At 35.4% G+C, this 20,440-nt stretch overlaps 2 protein-coding genes across 4 annotated transcripts; both read right to left on the bottom strand.

Annotated features, from left to right (window-relative positions):
• Positions 1-257: 257 nt before the first annotated feature.
• LOC136228757 (receptor-like protein EIX2) lies at positions 258-8,837 on the bottom strand. Of its 3 annotated transcripts, XM_066017231.1 has the most exons (5): positions 8,706-8,837; positions 3,538-7,333; positions 920-2,969; positions 784-844; positions 258-437 (listed from the first exon to the last, which is right to left on the bottom strand). In XM_066017231.1, the coding sequence occupies exons 2-4, from the start codon at positions 4,010-4,012 to the stop codon at positions 808-810; spliced, it is 2,562 nt and encodes an 853-aa protein (XP_065873303.1). In that variant the 5' UTR covers positions 4,013-7,333; positions 8,706-8,837; the 3' UTR covers positions 258-437; positions 784-807. The 3 variants fall into 3 exon arrangements, with proteins under 3 accessions (XP_065873303.1, XP_065873302.1, XP_065873304.1); XM_066017230.1 differs by having other exon boundaries at positions 258-844; XM_066017232.1 differs by having other exon boundaries at positions 258-833.
• A 4,184-nt stretch (positions 8,838-13,021) lies between these two features.
• On the bottom strand, positions 13,022-19,125 carry LOC136230646 (receptor protein kinase-like protein ZAR1). Its single transcript, XM_066019782.1, has 2 exons — positions 17,484-19,125; positions 13,022-13,994 (listed from the first exon to the last, which is right to left on the bottom strand). The coding sequence occupies exons 1-2, from the start codon at positions 19,003-19,005 to the stop codon at positions 13,357-13,359; spliced, it is 2,160 nt and encodes a 719-aa protein (XP_065875854.1). The 5' UTR covers positions 19,006-19,125; the 3' UTR covers positions 13,022-13,356.
• Between the last annotated feature and the right edge of the window lie 1,315 nt (positions 19,126-20,440).

Below are 20,440 nucleotides of genomic sequence, written 5' to 3'. Positions count from 1 at the left end.
TAGACTTAAGATTGCACTACTATATATATATATATATATATATATATATATATATATATATATAGAGAGAGAGAGAGAGAGAGAGAGACTAAATTCACTCTTACCCAACAATCATAAAGCTGAATTTATACCTTATCTAAGTCGTTTCTCAATTCTAACCAAGCACTACTAAATCTACTATTCGAAATAAAACAAATAAATGAAAACAACAAATACCACAATCAAGTTATTTACCACAATCAAGTTATTTACCACAATCAAGTTATTTTTTCCTTTACATTAACCACAAAATATAACAAAAACCACAACAACAACATAGATATACAACATCAAGCATACTCACATACATGAGTGTATGAGATATTTTCTTCCTTTATACATGAAATCTTGCATTGTTTGGAGGGTAAATTGCACTGACACTTACTCAAGTTTGCAGTCTGTTTCACGAAGGTTATAGGACTTCATTCTCTCTCAATAAAATCATTGAACTTCATGCTACTATCAATGAAATCATTCCGGCTAATTTGTGTATAAAAACTGATTGAAATGCTTTTATATGTCAATTAATTGCCACATCAGACAAGGATGTGATTCTTAAAAAAAAACATGGCTTAGAATGTGCCACGTGGCTGCCATGTTTCTGCTACTTTAGACATAATACTTAGTTGAATATAGTCAACCGTCTTATATGCCATGTACACATTCGAGTTGGTTTTTGTATACAAAATGGCCGAAATGAGATTGAAGTTTATTGAAAGAAAACGAAGTTCAATGTGAACATACCTTAAACTTCAAGGACCATGCATTTTACCCATTGTTTGGACTTGCATCATCTTCCAGAAAGCTGCAATGTTCAAGTTATTGCAATCACAATGTTGTCAAAGAGCAATTAGATACAATTTTTTAAGCCAAATATTACCTCAATTTGCTTTGAAACCGTAAGATCCTTTCATACATTTGATCCACAAACTTGAAGTATGCAGTTCTGCAAGACTTGTTGATTGCTAAAGTACCACAAACAACCCAAAATCCGACGATAAATCCCACTCCAACACACGCATAAAACCACACAGTGTCATCCCCGTCTTCATCTTCGTCTCCATTTCCAACTTCATTGTCTGCACCAGTTGATCCTGAGGAGCAATTTGTTGGCAATGGAGATCCACACAGCTCCGAGTTACCCTCATAGATGGAAGGATCAGTGAAGGTAAGAAACTGATTGGCTGATGGAATCTGTCCAGACAAGTTATTGTAAGACAAATTCAGATATCCCAAGGAAGTTAATGAAGTCATACTAGGAGGAATAGGACCATTTATATGGTTAAAAGAGAGGTCAAGAGATTCCAACCATCGCATTCTTCCGATACTCTCTGGTATGTTTCCTGACAAATGGTTCCAAGACAAGTTCAATGTGCCTAAAGCTGAGAGACTTGTTATCTCCTCTGGTATTTCTCCTGATAAATGATTGTGTGATAAGTCTAACATATTCACAAGAGAGATTATTTTGGTATACTCATTTCGTCTTCCCTTCACAACTAATTCCAGGCGTTGCGAGAATTCTATATGATGAGTATCTCGTGTCGGTATAGGGTAATGATTAGGCAAAGATTTCCAAACTGACTTGTTCCCTAAACATTTAGGAATAGACCCTGATAAATTGTTGTGTGCAAGGTCCAAAATGTGGAAAGGGAAATTGCAAACCTGTTCAGGAATTTTTCCACTAAGCATGTTGCCTCTTAGACCTATATATGAAAATGGAAGCAACTTATCTGCAATCCATTCAGATATTGTACCTGTTAATCTGTTATATCCAAGATCAATTGAAAACAAGCCTGTGCAATTTCTGAGAGTCAGAGAGAGTTTTCCGGTGAGGTTATTGCTGCTTAACTTCAACCATAAAAGTGAAGGTAATGAGCAAATAGAGCTTGGAATATCACCCACCAGGTTGTTTTTGGACAGATCTAAGACCATCAGGTTTTGTAAATCCTCCAAATTTGAAGGGATTTTTCCTGACAGGTAATTGCTTGACAAATCAAGAAAACTTAAATTCCTCAGTTTACTCATGGAATGTGGGATGCTACCATTGAACGAGTTCATTGAAAGATCCAGGTTCTCCAATCTAGGCACAATTTCTCCAATGTTTGTAGGAATTGGTCCTGACAATAAATTGTTCCTCAAAGAGAGATTCGTCACGTTTGGCCAAAGTGGTAGCTGACCTTCCAAGCGATTGAAACCGAGATCAACCCATGCTCCGAAGTTACTTACTGTTATTGAGTTGGCAAGTCTTCCTTCTAGCATGTTATCTGAAAGATCCAACCACCATAGCCATGGTGATAATGTCCAAAGCCAATCAGGTATGGTACCTGAAACTGCAGTATTTGAGAGTGATACTTGAGAAATTCGGTTTTGAGTTTTGAGCCATGAAGGAAACTCCGGGCCGACTTGGCAATCATCGAGTGCTAAAACACTGAGATTAAATGGAGGAATCCAGTCAGGACTCACATTGAAAAACAAAAAATCTGATGCAACAGATGACAAGGAAAACTCATTCAAACTTGTGAGATTCTGAAAACAAGTTTCAGTAACGATTCCTTCCCATGAATTCCCACACAGCCCTAGATAATATAACCGATTAAGTTGTCCAATGGTTTCCGGGATGCTCCCACTCATAACGTTAAAGGACAGGCTGAAAACGGATAAACTAGACAAATTTCCAATAGATTCTGGAATTTTACCAGAGAAGGAGTTATGGTTGAGCCGGAGTGATCTTAAATTCCTAAGCAATCCCAGGGAATCAGGCAAACCCCCTGCAAATTTGTTGGAACTAAAATCTATTTCCTCCAGGCTATTATTTTGACAACCACTTAAAGAATCAACAAACTCTTTTATTTGGCCACCAAGAGCATTATATGAGAGATCTACACTACGCAAATTGCATAACCTTCCCCATGAAACTTCAGAAATGTTTCCTGTAATGTCAGAAAACCAGAGATTCAGTGGATACACAAATGTGGTAAGATTAAGGGATTAAATGCACCATTGGTCACTGAACTTACATGGTTGCCTCAAAATGGCTCAACTTCAATTTGTGTCAATAAAATCACTCTACTTTGAGTTTTGTCTCAATTAGGTCACTCTGACTATTTCAGTGGTTAAAATGCATCGGAATTATGCCATGACTAACACGTGAGCATGAGTTAACTTAGATGTCTAACCGAAACGACATGTGACAACCATATGTCGGTTATTTTTATGAAAAAAAAAATCATAAAAATAAACAATACATGGCTGCCAGGTAACGCATAAATGAATGTCATTTGTTGTTTCGATCAGATATCTGAGTTGACTCATGTTGATGTGTCACTCATGTCATCATTCCGATCCTTTTTAATCACTGAAAGCGTCGGAGTGGCCTAATTGAGACAAAACTCAAAGTTGAGCGACCATTTTGAGACAACCATCGACCAACAGCGAATTTCACCCTAAGATCAAGATGAATCAAGTTTGATAAATTTCCAAGATGTTGAGGAACCATACCGGAAAAGGATGCATCGGAAAGGTTGAGATACCTCAAGTTGTTGAGAGAAGTTATGGAACCTGGGATAGAATTCCCTTGAAAATTGTTTTTGCTCAAGTCCAGGTAATTCAAATATGTCAAGTTGATCAATGAAGGACTTAACCTGCCAAATAAACATTTTCTGTCATAAGCAGTTGTATCACTTGCATTTACCAGATCACAAACCGAGGAGCTTCTAAGGTCCAGCTTCACAACGTTGCCTGTCTGGTTGCTACAGCTGATTCCTGTCCAGTTGCAGCAATCTTCACCAGCCCAAGAAGCAAGCCAGCCTGAAGGATCTATGAGACTCTCTTTGAATTTAAGGAGGGCTTCCTTCTCATTCTCAATGCATCTTCCAAAACCTGGACCGGGCTGTGCTGTATCTATAACAATCCAATCAGCTATGAAAACCTGAAGTAGAAGAAGAAGACTAAAAGTGGTCATTCTACTAACCATTTTTGCGCGAGTAAGATTAAGCTTCTTTTTTTTTAAATGAAAGATTAAGCATTTGAATTGGGGGGCATTTGTTTGTTAGCAAACAAAGAATTGACTCATTAACCATTTTGTCATTCTTTTATTTAATGCTATGTTACACGGAAATGGGATCGGATACAGAAGCTGATAATGATTGAGATGTATTAAACATCATCTCTCAAGTTGAACTCAACTTGAGAAGATTTAAATCCTTATAAAATATAGAAAATATAAACTTAGAGAAAAAACATGTAAGCATTAAAAAAAAAAATAGATATATCTATAAATTTTTAAAATTATAAAAATTTATGTTTGATTTTCATGAATATTATAGATTTTATGTTACATCAGGTAATTGTTTCTTTTGACTATCCTCATCTCACACTTATATTCTATTTAGTTGATTGCTGATGTGTGTGTTTTTTTTCAAAAACAGAAGCAGGAGATAAGAATTAAGAATCAAGCTTAAACGAGAATTTTTTTTGGGTAATGTTTATTTTTTCAAACTGAGGTAAGCACATAGTTTGAACTTTGAATCATTCCAAGTATTCAAACTTTTAAAGGGTAAATTACATTTATGGCTCCTAAAGTATAGCGCTTTTAACAACATGGCCTCTGAACTTCATTTCTGAATTTTGCATTACCATAACATTAAAGCCTAAGATGACGAAAATCCCTAGCGAGGTGTTTGTTAGAGGGGATAAAGACACGGGGATAGGGATAAAAAAACTGAGATGAGTTATCTCATTTTTGTTTTAGAGATAGGTTAGGGAGATAAGAAATGGATATGAGTCTTATCCCTCAAATCCTATACCCAAGAGAGGGGTGGTATAAGGAGGTGGGATAAGCTCCTGCAATTTTAATAGGATGGAAAAGTCCATCTTATGCCTCAAATTAATGTTATGTAGTTTAAATAAGGTTAAAATAGTCAAATGTATTATTTATCCCTATTCCACATACCAAACATTGAATAATAATTTTCGACTATCATATTTTTATCCTTATCACAACCATTTATCCTTATTCCTATTCCGATCTTTATCCTTATCCTTATCTCTATCCCAATAGAATATCAAACGCCCCATAAGAGTTTAACAAAATGCTGACTTGGACAAATTTGACCACATCATTGACCATCTTTTTTATTCATGTCACTACAAATTTAGCCTATATAAAAAAAACATCAAAGAGAAAAAAAATAAAGAGAACATGTAAAGAAAAATTATAGGAGGGTTAAAGAGGTACTTGACTATAATTTATAGTGATATAGATTTAAAATAAAAAAGTCAATAATATAGTCAAACTTATCCAAGTATGTATGTGACATAATCAAGGGAACACCTGTAGATTTTTATTAAATTAAATACTTTCTTTCCACCATGGTTTTATCTGGTGATGCACAATTCTATCATAACTGAATTTTTAATAATACAATGTTGTAGTTGTAGCGGCCCGGTGCACTTTTTTTAATAATACAATAAAATATAAAATTGAAATGTCAACAAATACTTTTAGATCAAGTAAAAAAGACTGTCTTATAGAACAAGATTTTATAGATAACATTTAAAATGGGTTAATAGCTACATTTTTCAAATGGCAAAATTGAGCCCACACAAAAATATTGAGGCCAATTGGAAATTGAACAGTAAAAAATTAAGCGTCACAATCAATATTATCTTTTTTCCCTATAAATGTTCAAATTTATACTTCATCCCTTCCTAAGATATATTTACTCTTATGTGTAATATAATTTTCAAGTTGTCCAAATCTTAATGAAAAATATTGTTTTTCTTTTCCTTTTCCTTTTGTTTATTTCCTTGATGGAATGAACTTTTACTTGTGAGTTTGTTTAAATCGAGCTTGGAATATCTAAGTGATAGACCTGGCTCAGGTAAGACCAAGGCTTAAAACGAAACAATGGCTGCAGCTCGATTAAGAGCAATCTTTTTGGACTGTTCGTAACTGGTTGAGTGATCAAGGCTTCTGTAAAGCTTAGTTGCTTCAAGCAGTTATTTATTTGCAAGGAAGCGCTCAATGCTTTGGCTCGAGCGAGGCCAAGGCTTTTGTATGTGTCGAATAGATAAAAAAAAATTGAGTTTGAGGCCAAGTCATTTGACTGATTTCAAGGTAATTAAATGTAGAGCCGAGGTGATTCTAGCCTTTCGTATAGCTTGAGTAGATCATGTGAATGTCATTATATATGCGTTTCTTGGAGGAACTTTCTAAATGGGGCAACCATCATAGAAATGGAATTTTACAACCTTGAGAATCCTTCAAAACGAAAGAAGCAACTATGGAGATGGGATTTTGCAACCTAAGAACATTCTCAAGATATAAAGATCAACCATGGTAGAGATGAGATTCATGGGATTGACAAATATTCCTCTTACAAATGCAACCAATGGCCCAATGTCAAAACCAATATATATATGATATATCACACAAGCATGGCATAGAATCATATGCTATAATTAGACCAATGTGTAGATGTGTCTAGAGATCCATGAGAGTAATATATATGTATAAAAGTACTAATTTCATAGGCCAGTAATAAAGGAGAACAGAAAGAATGCCATGCTTAAACTGAACTACTTTGCAGTCGAATAAATTCGTCGCAGTCAAAGTTCGTAGATTAGCTAGTATACTTCAATAGCATATTCTACTGTGCCCATGTAAGAATTAACAAAGCTTCATGTGGATGAATTATTTTAGCTCGTCAACACTATGTTGTGACATGACCATGTTCTATCTCAAGCATAGTAAGATGCTTGAATCTAGTAACTGAATTTGCTCAATTGTAACCAAATTGTGATCACTGTCAACTAAGAATTCATAGTTAACAAAAGGATGGGTCCAGTTTGTTAAACATAAAAAAAACCATATGCAAGGACCATAAGTGAGTGTCCATGCTATGGGACCATGTTTAAGCCTACCTATTGATGTGTTGTTATACATGTAAAACATGTTAGGCAAAACATGTGCGTAGCCCTCATCTGAAACACCATATAATAATATTTTATAAATCATGGGAACATTTACTTGCAATTTCTTCATGCCTTGTTTCAATTAAATTCGAACGAAAAGGAGAACTTATCTGGTTGCTATAACAGATGATAACTGATGAATTCTTCTATTATTATGAGCCCTTTCTGAATGACGGCATTATCAATTTTGCAATGGATCTCACAGCAAAGGGATCCCAATTTTGGTTTGTAGGAAATCGCTATTGGAATGTTCATGCTTACCGCACCAGTTGGATATCAAGAAAAATGTATGGAGCCAATATAAGCTGAAGGTCATGACCTGCAAAAAAAGATAAAAACCAGTCCGACGCTCAAGTTAGCAAGGAACTCAAAAGAACGTGAGTGAAATGTGGAATGATCTATCCTACTTGGTAAGTCTGAGACCCTTATATAGGCTTGAGGTTGACCTAATTAAAGTAGGATCCTTGCATGTTTAGAGTTCTATCTTGAATAGGAAGCAGGCTTTCCCGAGCCGTAGCGAAAGCCAGTCGTCATAGGGCAATTGTCACTACTGATGGGTCCGAACCTGGGTGATCTATCCATGACCAGGATGAAGCTTGGTGAAACTAAGGGGCGGTCCTCCGAACCGACTGATGCTGAAGAATCAGTGGATGAGTTGTGGTTAGGGGTGAAATGCCACTCGAACCTAGAGCTAACTGGTTCTCCCCAAAATGCGTTGAGGCGCGGCAGTTGACTGGGCATCTAGGGGTAAAGCACTGTTTCGGTGCGGGCCGCGAGAGCGGTACCAAATCGAGGCAAACTCTAAATACTATATATGACCTCAAAATAACAGGGTCAAGGTCGGCCAGTGATCCGGGATGTTTCCCTCTCGACGATGAAGCTTCTAACTAGGAACGGATTCTTCCTAGATAGGTGGGCTTATGAGGTCATGCCATGTGTTGGGTGTAAATAAACCCTGTTATCAAGCAACCATAGCCAATCAGGTATGGTGCCTGAAATACAACATTTGACAGTGGAGAAATTGTACAGGCTGCTCCGGCGTACAGATGACGTGGTGCACTATAATACAATTTCTCTTGATGGTGATAGTTCGGAAACTTGGTTTCGAGTTTTTTAAGCAAATTTAGAAAACCTATTCAATTTGCTAATCATCCATTGGCTGAGATTATAAACGGAGGAATCCAACCAAGTTTTACTGTAATATCGCTATACTGAAAATCATAGGCATAACAGAACCTTAAAAGCTCTGGCTTACAAATGCATTAATATTTAATACAGTAATCTATGGTGGATGGACACATGAATGTTTGCGATGTACATTTTAAACCCACAAATTCTATTTGATTCGTATGAAATTTCATCAAAATGCTATTCCGTTATTTCGAATTTCATCTTCAAAGAGCACTTGAAAAGCTAATTAGCTAATGATTCATACTTCGAAATGCTTCTAATAGCATTTATATGTCAAGCTTAATGCATTAACTGTCACAACAGAATAACCATCATCTAAGCTTGATTAAGGAAAAAATTAATAGTTGCACCAGTTAATTGTTAGCAATTATGATGATTTCCAACAAACACAATGAACATGAATCCAGCACTAGGGTTTCTAATGGAAAGGATTTAGCGAAAGAAGAGTAAAATCAAACAGATATCAAGCATTAGCATTGGCAATTACCAATTCAACTAACCTCTCTGAATGGCTCAAGAATGTAGATTATGATTGATGAACAAGAGATGAGCCAAAATTAGGAGTAGCTACTCAGTACTCACTGCTACGGCCTGTGAATATGGGATATAACTTGGGCTAAGTTTCGAACTGCTCTTGGAAGGTATGCAATGTGATCTTACTGGTGTAAACCCGCCTTCAATGTAAAACACGCGCCTAAAATTATAATAGGTAAGGTTGGAAATTTTTTCTTGGCATAACGCTCATTTTTACCTTCAAAATCAATTAACACCTCATTAAATAAGGCAATAATATTACACCAGCTCAACGGAGACGCGTAGTGCACCGGGCCGCCTTTTTATATACATATACCATTAAAAAAACTTTTGAGCCCCCTCCAGTCCTGGGCCCTAGGTCGGTGCACCCCGGGTCTAGGCCCAGGGCCGGCCTTGGTTATCAAGCCAAAACTAGTTACACAACTATATGTAATACATGCACGTCTGAGATAAAGAATAGGTTAACGATATTTTCGAAATATATTAATTTTCAATGTTGAACACATGTGGATTTGGTGTGTGGGCATGCCAAGGAAGTTAATTCCCAAGTAATAAGTAAAGATTTTAGAAAAGTAAATGAATTAACGCGCTTAAACTTGAATTTTAGAAACGAAACGACTGGTGAAAGATTTGAACTAATAAAAAATTGATTAATTTGTTGAATTGGGATGATTAATAGCTTCAAAATAATTGATGGAAATCTATGTTGCACGGACACGGACACGGATACGGTATCCGACACGGACACGGGAAACGTCATTTCTATAAAACACAGGACACGGATACTTGGGGGACACGTGTAAATATTAAAAATATTGGGGCAAATTTATAAACATTAAAAATATATTTTTATATATGATTTTTTGTAATATAACTAAATAAATACATGTAAACGAAATTATTGAAGGAGATGAACGGTATCCCCCTGTCCCTGTCCTTTGGAGTTTCTGACTCTCCAATGGAATAAGAATCAATCGGTTATTGAAGGAGATGAACGGAATCGGAAAGGATTTTTCGGTTTTGAAGGAGATGAACGGAATAGGAAAGGATGTAATCGGTTATTGAAGGAGATGAACGGAATAGGAAAGGATGTAATCGGAATCGGAAAGGATTTTTCGGTTTTGAAGAATTAGGGTTTTTTTCCTGGGACACGCGTATCCTTCACTGATACGCGTCCAACTTTCCGAAATTACGGACACGGCCCCGACACGGCCCCGACACGGTGTCCCTGGCGTTTCCAGCCGTATCCGTGTCGGAAACGTATCGGACATGCGATACGTGATGATTCCGGCGTGTCCGTGCATCATAGATGGAAATGGTTCGAAAACTGAAAATAGGGAAAGATAAAGGTTTGGGGTGTTTTGGTTCGAAGCTTGACAACGAGGATTGAATAGTTAGAAATGAAATTTAATGGTTGGAATGGAGAATTCAAGAAACGGATTAAGCAATTGAATTTTGGCAGGAACTAGAAATTGAAAATTGGATACTCAAATTTGGGAATTGGAAATCGGAAATTATAGCTTGAAGTTAACGAAATTAAAGGCTAGAAAGAGAGTTTTTTAGATTGATTTTGAATTACAATATGTTGTGTTTGTTTGTGGATTTTTTTGTTGTTGTGTTGATTGTCTAGATTTGTGAAGAAAACAACTCTTATTTATAGACTTTTTGAGCATCGACTACCTAAATCTATATATAATATAAAACAGTAACGATGGAATTGAGGTGTCACTTCCTCCTTTTTTAGTGATAAAAAATTTAATATATTAATTTTAATTTTATTATATATATTTATCTATAAAAAGATTATTGTATCCGTACTATATATAATATAAAACCGTAACAATGGAACTGAGGTGTCACTTCCTCCTTTTTTAGTGATAAAAAATTTAATATATTAATTTTAATTTTATTATATATATTTATCTATAAAAAGATTATTTTATCCGTACTATATCTAAGAGTTCTACAGAATTTAAATTAATCCCTAAAATCTCTCTAATTCTCTACACATCTATATATAATATAAAACAGTAACGATGGAACTGAGGTATCACTTCCTCCTTTTTTAGTGATAAAAAATTTAATATATTAATTTTAATTTTATTATGTATATTTATCTATAAAAAGATTATTTTATCCCATGTATCTAAGATTACTACAGAATTTAAATTAATCCCTAAAATCTCTCTAATTCTCTACATATCTATATATAATATCAAACAGTAACGATGGAACTGAGGTGTCACTTCCTCCTTTTTTACTGATAAAAAATATAATATAATATATAATATATTAGTTTTTATTTTATTATTATATTTATCTATAAAAATATTATTTAAAGTAAATGTGAAAATCAAATAATAATATTTAATTTATATAACACATTTATGTCATTAATTGTAATTATTAGATTGTATTTTTATTAATATTTATATATTAAGATGAATCTGTGCATCGCACGGGCCAAAAACTAGTTAGCTTATAAATTTATTCAATCTCGCTCCTACTACTTCGGTTGGTAGATTAGAAGTAAAATTCGTGCATCATTATGGAAGATCATGGCTACAAATCTGCCCAGAAAATAGGAGTCCCGTTTTGTTTTTTTTTTTTTTTTGTTTTTTGTTTTTTTTTTGTTTTTTGTTTTTTTTTTTTGCAATTTTGTGTTTTTGGAGCAAACTTTAAAAATTTATATATTCCTCGTTATAAGTATGTTCGATGTCCATGAGTAGTCTTTGGATTCCTTGCAACCTCTAGTTTCAAAATTCATTGTCGTCGTTGCAAAATTCTGTTGTTGGATACCTCATAAAATTTATCAAAATTGACAGACCGGGTTTCCTTAAAAATAGCAATTCCTTTTCCCATTTTGCATTTTCTTTTTTCTTTTATCATGTTTTATTATTTTTATTTTTATTTTATTATGTAATATAATTATAACCTATGCTATTTAATTATGTAAAAAATGAAATTAAAAATTAGCCCCAACAGAATGATAAAAGAGAAAATAATTTACAGAGATTGATTTTCGAGATGCAATTAATTTGAAGAAAAACTTCATTGCTATATTGATTTGTGTGATTGGACTCTTGAATAATTAGAATCGAGATGTGAAACAGGATTAGCCGCTAATCACCAAGTGTCGTGGCATATTTGGCGTGTGCGCCACACGTGGCGGACGCCAAATTATAGGAGTGTGGAGCCTGAAGACGCCGCGTGTGGCCCACACACCGCCTTCATGTCGTCCACTAGCTTTGGAACTTGTTCTAGTAGAAGGTTTTTGAATCCCTGATCACGTTGGTGAAGTCCATTTGTCCATACGACGATCATAAAGCAGGGTTTGAGACACATACATTCTCAAATGGGACTAGAACTCGCATTATTCCGAATTTGAAAACCCTAAATTGTAAATATACATTGTTCTATGTGATTCCAATGTTGTTCATTAAAAAAACAGTTTTAAAAACACATATCCATACCCATAAACATAGATCTAATACATATATTAATCTTTAAAAAAAGACATATATTAATCGTAGCATGCAAAAACAATGTTTTTCTTCATATTCAAGGATCCAAACCGACATAACACAAGATATGTGACTCCGATACAAATGAATAATAAATATCACATATTTTATACGGGTTATTGGATTACCTCTTGTAGCGCGGATAACCTCTGATGGGATTTGCAGCAGAAGAACATATCGCCATGACCTTCGTATTACCGATCACACTTCAACTAAGCCGAGGTTAATCAGAGAGGAAACGCCTGGTCCACGAATTAAGGGCGGTTGTAGTTGAGAGAGAGAGAGAGAGTGTGGCAGCTTTTCGCCATCTTTTCTGTATTTCTCTGAATTATGGTTAGATAGCTTACTGTCTTTTTTATAGGGGAGAGGCTAGGACAAACTCTAACATCCTTATCTCTCTTTTATTCGGTTCAAATCTGAATAAATCCAGAAAATAGATTTAAATAAATTCCTCATAAAACTAGATAGAAATATAAACAAAAACACATCCATATTTTTTTAATTAACTGCTCTACTAAACGATTTCTTATATTAAACACCTGGTTTTCCATATCATTTGGAGGACCCACAATTCAAATTTGGACACGTGTATTATGACCCCGCTTAATAATTAAAATAGTGAGACCTCTTATATTACATGTGGGTCCATGTTACACATGGCAAAATATATATATATATGGAAAATCCTTCATTTGACATGAAGAACCGGATGCTTTTAATAATTTACCTCACTAAATACGAAAATAAAAGGAACAAAATAGAATTAATTTGACTTTTTTTTATTAGAATGCATCCCACTGAAATGGAATGGAAATTTAAATTACAAATCAAAATATCGGCAGATTGATTGAATTTGTAACAAGAACTCTCATATTCGATTTCTACTAAATACGTCAACACACGAGAGTGATATGCTTTAACTGTAACTAACCCGAAACAAAATTTATCTCAAAAGATCCGAATTATGATTACTAAAACTTCCTGATTCCAATTTTTTTTTCATCCGATTTAAAAATCCAAGTTAAGTAAATGATTGAAGGTCGGGGTGATCCGTTCAACTGAATAATCAGCATTCCAAAATTAAAAAACTTTCTTATGTTCCGATCCGTTCAAGATTTTCAGACACGGTTTTCATCCTGGGACGAACATCCGGTTCTACTTCGGTACAAGCAAGAGCAACATGAAATACTGCTAAAACTTCTTTCTTAGCATGAACTTCTTGAAGCAATGTAGGATCAACCATGTCGGATAACGGATTCTCTTGTTCGAAACCTTTCCGTACCCATCTTACAAGGTCAGGAATTTCCATTGAAGTTGAAGTTGTAGGCGAAAGTTCAGGCGATTTCCCTGTTAGCAGCTCGAGCAAAACAACTCCGAACGAATACACATCCCATTTCTGCGTCGGTCTGGTGTCCGGAACTCGAGCTTCTGGGGCTCGATAATTGTTGGTTCGATCAGTTTGGACCGATTTTAAGTAAGGTAAAGCGCTCCCAATAAAGCCACCGGATGAAGCGGGATTGTTTCCTGTGATGCTGATTAGTCTGTTTAGGCCAAAATCGGAGATTTGAGGCTGGAATTCGTTGTCGAGGAGTATGTTCGATGGTTTTAAGTCGCCATGGACGAATTTTCTCGGGCTGCATTCGTGGAGGTAGGCTAAACCTCTGGCTGTTCCTTTGGCAATTCTTAATCTTGTTGCCCATGAAAGACTTGAAGATGCCTGACCATTTTTCCCTGCGAAACGAAATATGATCTTAGTAGATTCTTTTACGATGAGATTGAGTTATCGAACAATTATAATTACGAATTAAAGAATCTTCAAATATAAACTAAGACTCTGAACTGAACTGAATGCTACCGGACTGAACTGAATGCTAGTGAAACTGAAATAATAATATAATCCTTTAAAAATAGAAATAATTAAAATAAAAAGCTTATAAAAATAATAATGGTTCTAATAATAATAAAAATAAAAAATAATTATAATTATAATAAGTAACGATAAATTACTGAACTGATTACTGAACTGGATGCTACTGAACTGTTGATACTAAAATTAAGTAACAAAGAACAGGATCTAAACGTAGTAGTGGATCATTTTTCATCTGACCAATCCCTTCTAATTAGGTAGAGTTTTTCATCATACCAGGTATCTGTTTTCTGACAGAATCGGGAAATTCCGACATATATATGAACATGAAAATTTCAAGGTAGGATGGACCAGTACTAGTCCCGCTCATCGGATGCTACCACGTCAGTCGCACTGCTAAATGTGGTAATTTGATAAATTTTGACACGACAACCAATAAAATTAGGAACAATTCCTCTAATATAATTCATTTAACACGATTATTATTTTACCGTACTTATATTTTATATAATTATAATTATAATATGATAATCTGTTTTAATATAAAAGGGGCGGCCTGGTGCAGTACGTGTCCAATATTAAGTGTCCCACCATTTGAGATGAATCTCAGTGACTGGCAATAGTGCCAACCAAACTGTTAGAATCAACAACAAACACATTAAAGATTCATATTATAATATTCAAACCCCAATCATTTCCATCCAACTTGATTCAGTTAAAAAAAGAAAAAACCCATGAATAGTTGAAACTTTTTTTTAATTAACAAAGACAAGATCTAAATCTAATATAAATCGGGTAAATACAAAACTGACTCAATTGATAGACTCGTTTATATATCTAGATCGACTACATTACCTCTTACTAAATTAGACACTTTCAAATTAGACTTTCCCAAAATACCCTTAGTGTGTATATATATATATATATGACTTAACCAACTTTTCACTCCACTTCTCATCCTTTGCAATCCAAATTCGATTTCATATCCATAAATTCTTTTCTATATGTTAGTTTTTTGTATTTTAAGTTAGTTTTCACCTTTATCAAATGATGTTTCGAGCTTTTATCCAACCTGATAGATTCGTAGTTTACGATTTTACTTCACTGTGGGGTCAACTGCTCATTAGCAATCACTGCTAATTAGCCATTGAACTTCGCAATTAGCAGTTGACCAGTTGACCCCAACTGTGAAGCAAAATCGTAAACTACTAATCATAAACTTGGAAAATATATTGAGTAGCGGCTCTGCCATGTCAAGAGAGGAATGGATTGGCTAATCATTTTCAGAAAGCATGACTGGATTGCAGGAAAAAATTGGGGAAGAATGGAAGAAGAAGGAGAAGAAAGGTTCTACTGGGTTATTAGATGAAAGGCAGAGGATGGAAAAATTGGGACAGAGTTTGATTGAATTCGCATAGGGGTTTCAATTTCCGGTGGAAACGGAAAAGATGGATGAAGTAACAGCACAGGTTGGCGGAACTGGCGGAGATTACCCGGAGAATGGAAGAAGGATTGGTGTCATTTCAGATGCAGGTAAGAGAGGTTTTCCTTAGGATTGCAAGAAGCAGATTAGAGGTGCTTGAAGCGGTAGATCATAATGCCAAAGTTTCTCAACCTATAGTATAATTAACTTGCATTTTGCTGGTTCAATTTGTTCATTGGGTTCACTGATAGATGTCAGATGTTAGCATATGATACATTTGACATCTGATGCCGATGCTTCAAACACCGAAGTCAGCAGCACTCGACACTAAACTCGGTGATTTAATTACGGGGGTTCTTAGGTTCCAAGACTGGTTTTGGAATTCAAAACAAGATTTGTTACACTAAGAGCAAGTGTTTAGAGAATTAAAGAGTGAAGTGGATAGGCATTTGGTAGGAAGGAAAGTGAGAATACAGAATACACACATGGGCTAGAAAATGAAATTAGAGTTAGGATGAGGAGGCAATAAATAAAGTAGGCCATATTTTTATGATGGGTAGCATGTCCTATAATTAGAGGTCACTCATCCCCTTATATTCCCTCAACTTTAAACCACTACTTAATGCTTCCACTGTAATTTGTCCCCCTTCATTACTCTTCCATTCTAAACCCCCCACTAAATCATTAACAACCTTTTTTAAGAGGATCTTCTTTGTTATATATGGATTCTTTGTTACAGATGGACTCCGTTTGTCAAATAGTTGTTACCTAATAGCTAATTTGGTTAGTAGTTAGCTAATTAACTTTTTTATTAGCTGATTTGACTAGCTGATTGTATAAACTTAAAACTTGTTCGGTAAAACTTAACTCATTACTAATAGCTGTTTGTGTAAAATGATAAATAAAGACATGGTAAAACCTTTATAAGGGTAGTAATTGGGATAAAAATGTCTTTCAAGAGGGATGGAACAATAAGCTAATTGAAAAAGCTCACAAATCCAGTTTTTTCAAAATTAGTTTTTTAAACCCAATAAACTCTTTCAAACATCTCTTCACCAAACATCCATGTTAAAAGTTTGACTAGTCAAAACTTCTAAAGTTGCTCAAACCTCTGATTTTACCCCAAAAAACTCTTTAATAAATAGGGCCATGAGATGTTCTCTTACGCTAAATTGATATTTTTTTATGCTTTACTAGAAAAATAGTAAAGCTCTATACATAGCTTCCGTTGAATTTTCTTGTGTGTTTTTTTGGCTACAAGTAGATGCTTAAGCCTCCCAAGCCGTAGGGAGGGATCCAAGGAGAGGGGGCTTGTGCAACCTCTAATCGCTAGAAAACGTCGAAAAATTATATGAAAATTGTATTAGGGGTTTCAATTTTTTCTGCAAAAACACCCATTTTTTTTTTATCAATTTAGCATTCATAGATCACCAAATAGTATCCAAACACTTTCGGTCAGTGAATCCTAGATTCATCCCTACCTAACCCCTTTGGATTTGTCAAGGTATATGGACAGTCTAAAGCCCATTAATCGATTCTAGAGTCATAATCGTATTATATATATATATATTCTATTACGATATAAATGCAACAAAAATAATAATTTCAATTAAATTTATAAAATTTGTAATCATATCATCATATTAGTAAAAGTATACTTTTGTTATCGTATCAGAAATTGTCATCGTAATTAAATTTTAGGTAACATTGTTTAAGACGGGTTTTTATAGTTAGATTTTGCTTTTCTACTCTAAATAATTAAATTTTAGGTAACATTGTTTAAGACGGGTTTTTATAGTTAGATTTTGCTTTTCTACTCTAAATAATTAGTTCGTTAGAATTGAGAAACAACTACGACCGCCTGTTTAAAAAGTAAATTGCAATAGCTAACCGCGATAACAAACAAACGGAATAAAAAAAACATACTAACCTTTAAGAGCATTAGCCAAATTGCCATTGGAGATGAAGTCACTGATAAGAAGTTTTTCATCAGAAGCCCAATAATAAGCTCTCAATTTCACAACATTTGGATGTTTAACTTTTCCGATCGCCTGAACTTCACCGATAAACTCCTTATACCGCTGTTCTCCGCCTTCCCCAAGCCGTCTCACCGCCACCGGAATACCATTTCCGAGCACCACTTTATACACTATCCCCAACCCACTTTTCCCCAAAACATAAGCTGAAGCCCTAAGCAATTCATCTAATTCAAAGCTAAAACCCTTATCAATCGCCACCAATTCCCCTTCCCCTCTTCCCCTCTCCGGCGGTTTCTCCCCCTCCTCCGCCTCCGATTCCTCGTTTTGAAATCCACGGCCGCAGCAGCAGAAAGACACCCCTGATTTCTCATTTCCCCCAAATCTCGTCTTCCCTGTGCAGCTACACCCATTAGCATCATCCTTCTTTTTCCAGTACAAATAAATCAGAACCAGCCCCACAATTGCTACTCCGGCAGCGTCACATGCTGATATCAGTATTATCATCCCGGAACTTAGGCCTTTTTTGCTGTTGTCACCGCCTGATTCCGGTGACGAATTTTGGTTCCCCGGCGAGGTTTTTGCTGAGTCTTTACATGGCTTCTGGAGAGGGAATCCGCATAATTGAGGATTGTTGAGGAAAGCCGTTGGTCCTTGATTAGCAAATGAACCTGTCTGAGGTATTTCTCCGGTTAAATTATTGTTCCGGAGATCAAAACTGACCGTCACCGGTAAATTCCCGAGAGATTTGGGGATTCTACCGGATAAATGATTGAAAGAGAGGTTTAATGTATTAGCTAGAGACTTAAGCTCGCCGAGATCATTAGGTATTAATCCAGTGAATTCATTAGCAGAAAGATCAAGCTGAACTAAATTATCTAACTCCGGCCAAATCCCAGCCGGGATTTCACCGGAAAACCTATTTCGTGCTAAAATCAACCTCTGCAACTGCTTACAACGATTTAAAATCTCCGGTAAAGAACCGGATAAGGAATTGTTAGAGAGATCAAGGTTTTGAAGTCTAGGAAGATTACAGATCGAAGGAGGGAGATGACCGGAGAGATTATTGCCGTATAGAAAGAGACTATGAAGTGAAGTAGCGTTAAAAAGCTCAACCGGAATCGACCCATATAAATTATTGTTATGAAGATTGAGTCGGCGGAGATAGATTAACTTTCCGAGCTCGGAAGGAATATATCCCCTTAGATTCTTACCGGAAACTGAAATTCCGACGACACGTGGGTCTGGGAATCGAGAAATGTTCATACAGGAAATGCCGGTCCACCTGCAAGGAGTGGGATCATCTTCATTCCAATCGGCGAAAGGGGAATTTCCCGCCGGTTGATCGACGGCGGATTTTAAAGAGAGGAGGGAAAGACCATCCGGCGAAAGAGAGAGAATCTGGTTGAAGAAGAAGAAGAAGAAGAAGAAGAAGGAGGAGAAATAGGGTAATGTTAAAGATGGTTCTTTTGCCATATTTTGAAAATGCCCAAATGGTGTTTGTGTTATTGCCTGAAAGAAGAAGGCGACATAGATAGATATTTACAGTGAAGAAGAAGAAGAAGTGGAAAGAGGAAAGTTAGTTGTGCAGGATTTATGAGAAACAGACTTGAGAAAGACGAGATTTTGATAGACCTGTGGGGTCCACCTCCCGCCAAAAGAAGAATGTTAGTGAGAGAAAGTTAGAGAGAGAAAGTGTAAGGGGCCGTTTAGAACTGAGAACTTCTACCGGGTCATGCTACCTCATTCGGAGATGATTGGTGTAAGAAAAAAAAGTGTACATGGAACGAGATCATAGTAGAATTTTTCGTTTAGGACTTGCTGTCGGAAAAAACTGTTTTTACAAGAAACATGACTGTTTTTGTCAAAAGCTACTTTTCAGATGTAAAAGACAAATAAGAAGTCACTAACCAAACATTTAAAACTCATCATTTTGAAATGAAAAGGTAAACAAGAGCATGAAAATGAGCAACCAAACATTTTGCTTTTGCTGTTTGCTCTGATTTTCCAAAAAAGTAGAGATTTTGTACTTTTGTTAAAAACTATTTTTCAACTTACAGAATGTGTCAGAACAAACATCTAAAAAGTCTTTATTTCTGAGTGAAAAGATAAACACCAAACACTTACGAAGTAAGGAAGGGGTAAATTACACCCATAGCCACTAAACCTATGGTGACGACTGAACTTCACTTCTAAACAGTATAATGTCCACTGAACTTTACACTTTTTTAATACCGATGTCACTCAACTTTAACTGACTCCTCAAAATACCGTTAACGACCTCAAAATGAAAATATTCAAGATCTAAAGTTGTTCAGAACGACATGCACCATGAAACAATATTTTTTATTTTCTAAAATCACCTTTTTGGAGCTTTCTCTCTCTAAAAGTTCATTCTCTCTTTTAACCAAACAACACATAAATGACCCCAAATCGAAAATTTTCAAATTAAAGGTCCTTGGAATATCATTAAATCTTCAAATTTTTTATTTTGAGACCGTCAACGGTCGTTTTGAGGTGGTGAGAGACCACCGGTGTTAAAAAGTGTAAAGTTCAGTAGACATTACCATTAAGAATTGAAGTTCAATAGCCACAATATTAAAATAGATAAAGTTCAGTAGTGGTTGGTGTAATTTACCCATTAAGGAAGAAGGGAGTAGAAGAAAAGCAATTACCTAAGATTTTTGTGTGCTGGTTTGGTTTTTCTATATGATGGATGGTGTTAGTTATTATTTGGAAATTGGTTGGGTGGTTTTCTTATATTTGGCAAAGCATGTTTCTAAGTTACTCAATTGTTGTTTATGCTATTTAGCCCCTCATATTTCAACTTTGTTCTAATTAGACCTGTTCACGGATCTGGGTATCGCTCGGTCTGTCCAAACGGCTCAGGCATGGATAAAGAAATTGGTTA

The sequence above is a fragment of the Euphorbia lathyris genome, chromosome 5 (genome assembly GCF_963576675.1).
Source record: "Euphorbia lathyris chromosome 5, ddEupLath1.1, whole genome shotgun sequence".
Classification (NCBI taxonomy): Eukaryota; Viridiplantae; Streptophyta; class Magnoliopsida; order Malpighiales; family Euphorbiaceae; genus Euphorbia; species Euphorbia lathyris.
Note: the sequence above shows the minus strand (reverse complement) of the source record. Positions and strands in the feature narration are given on the sequence as shown.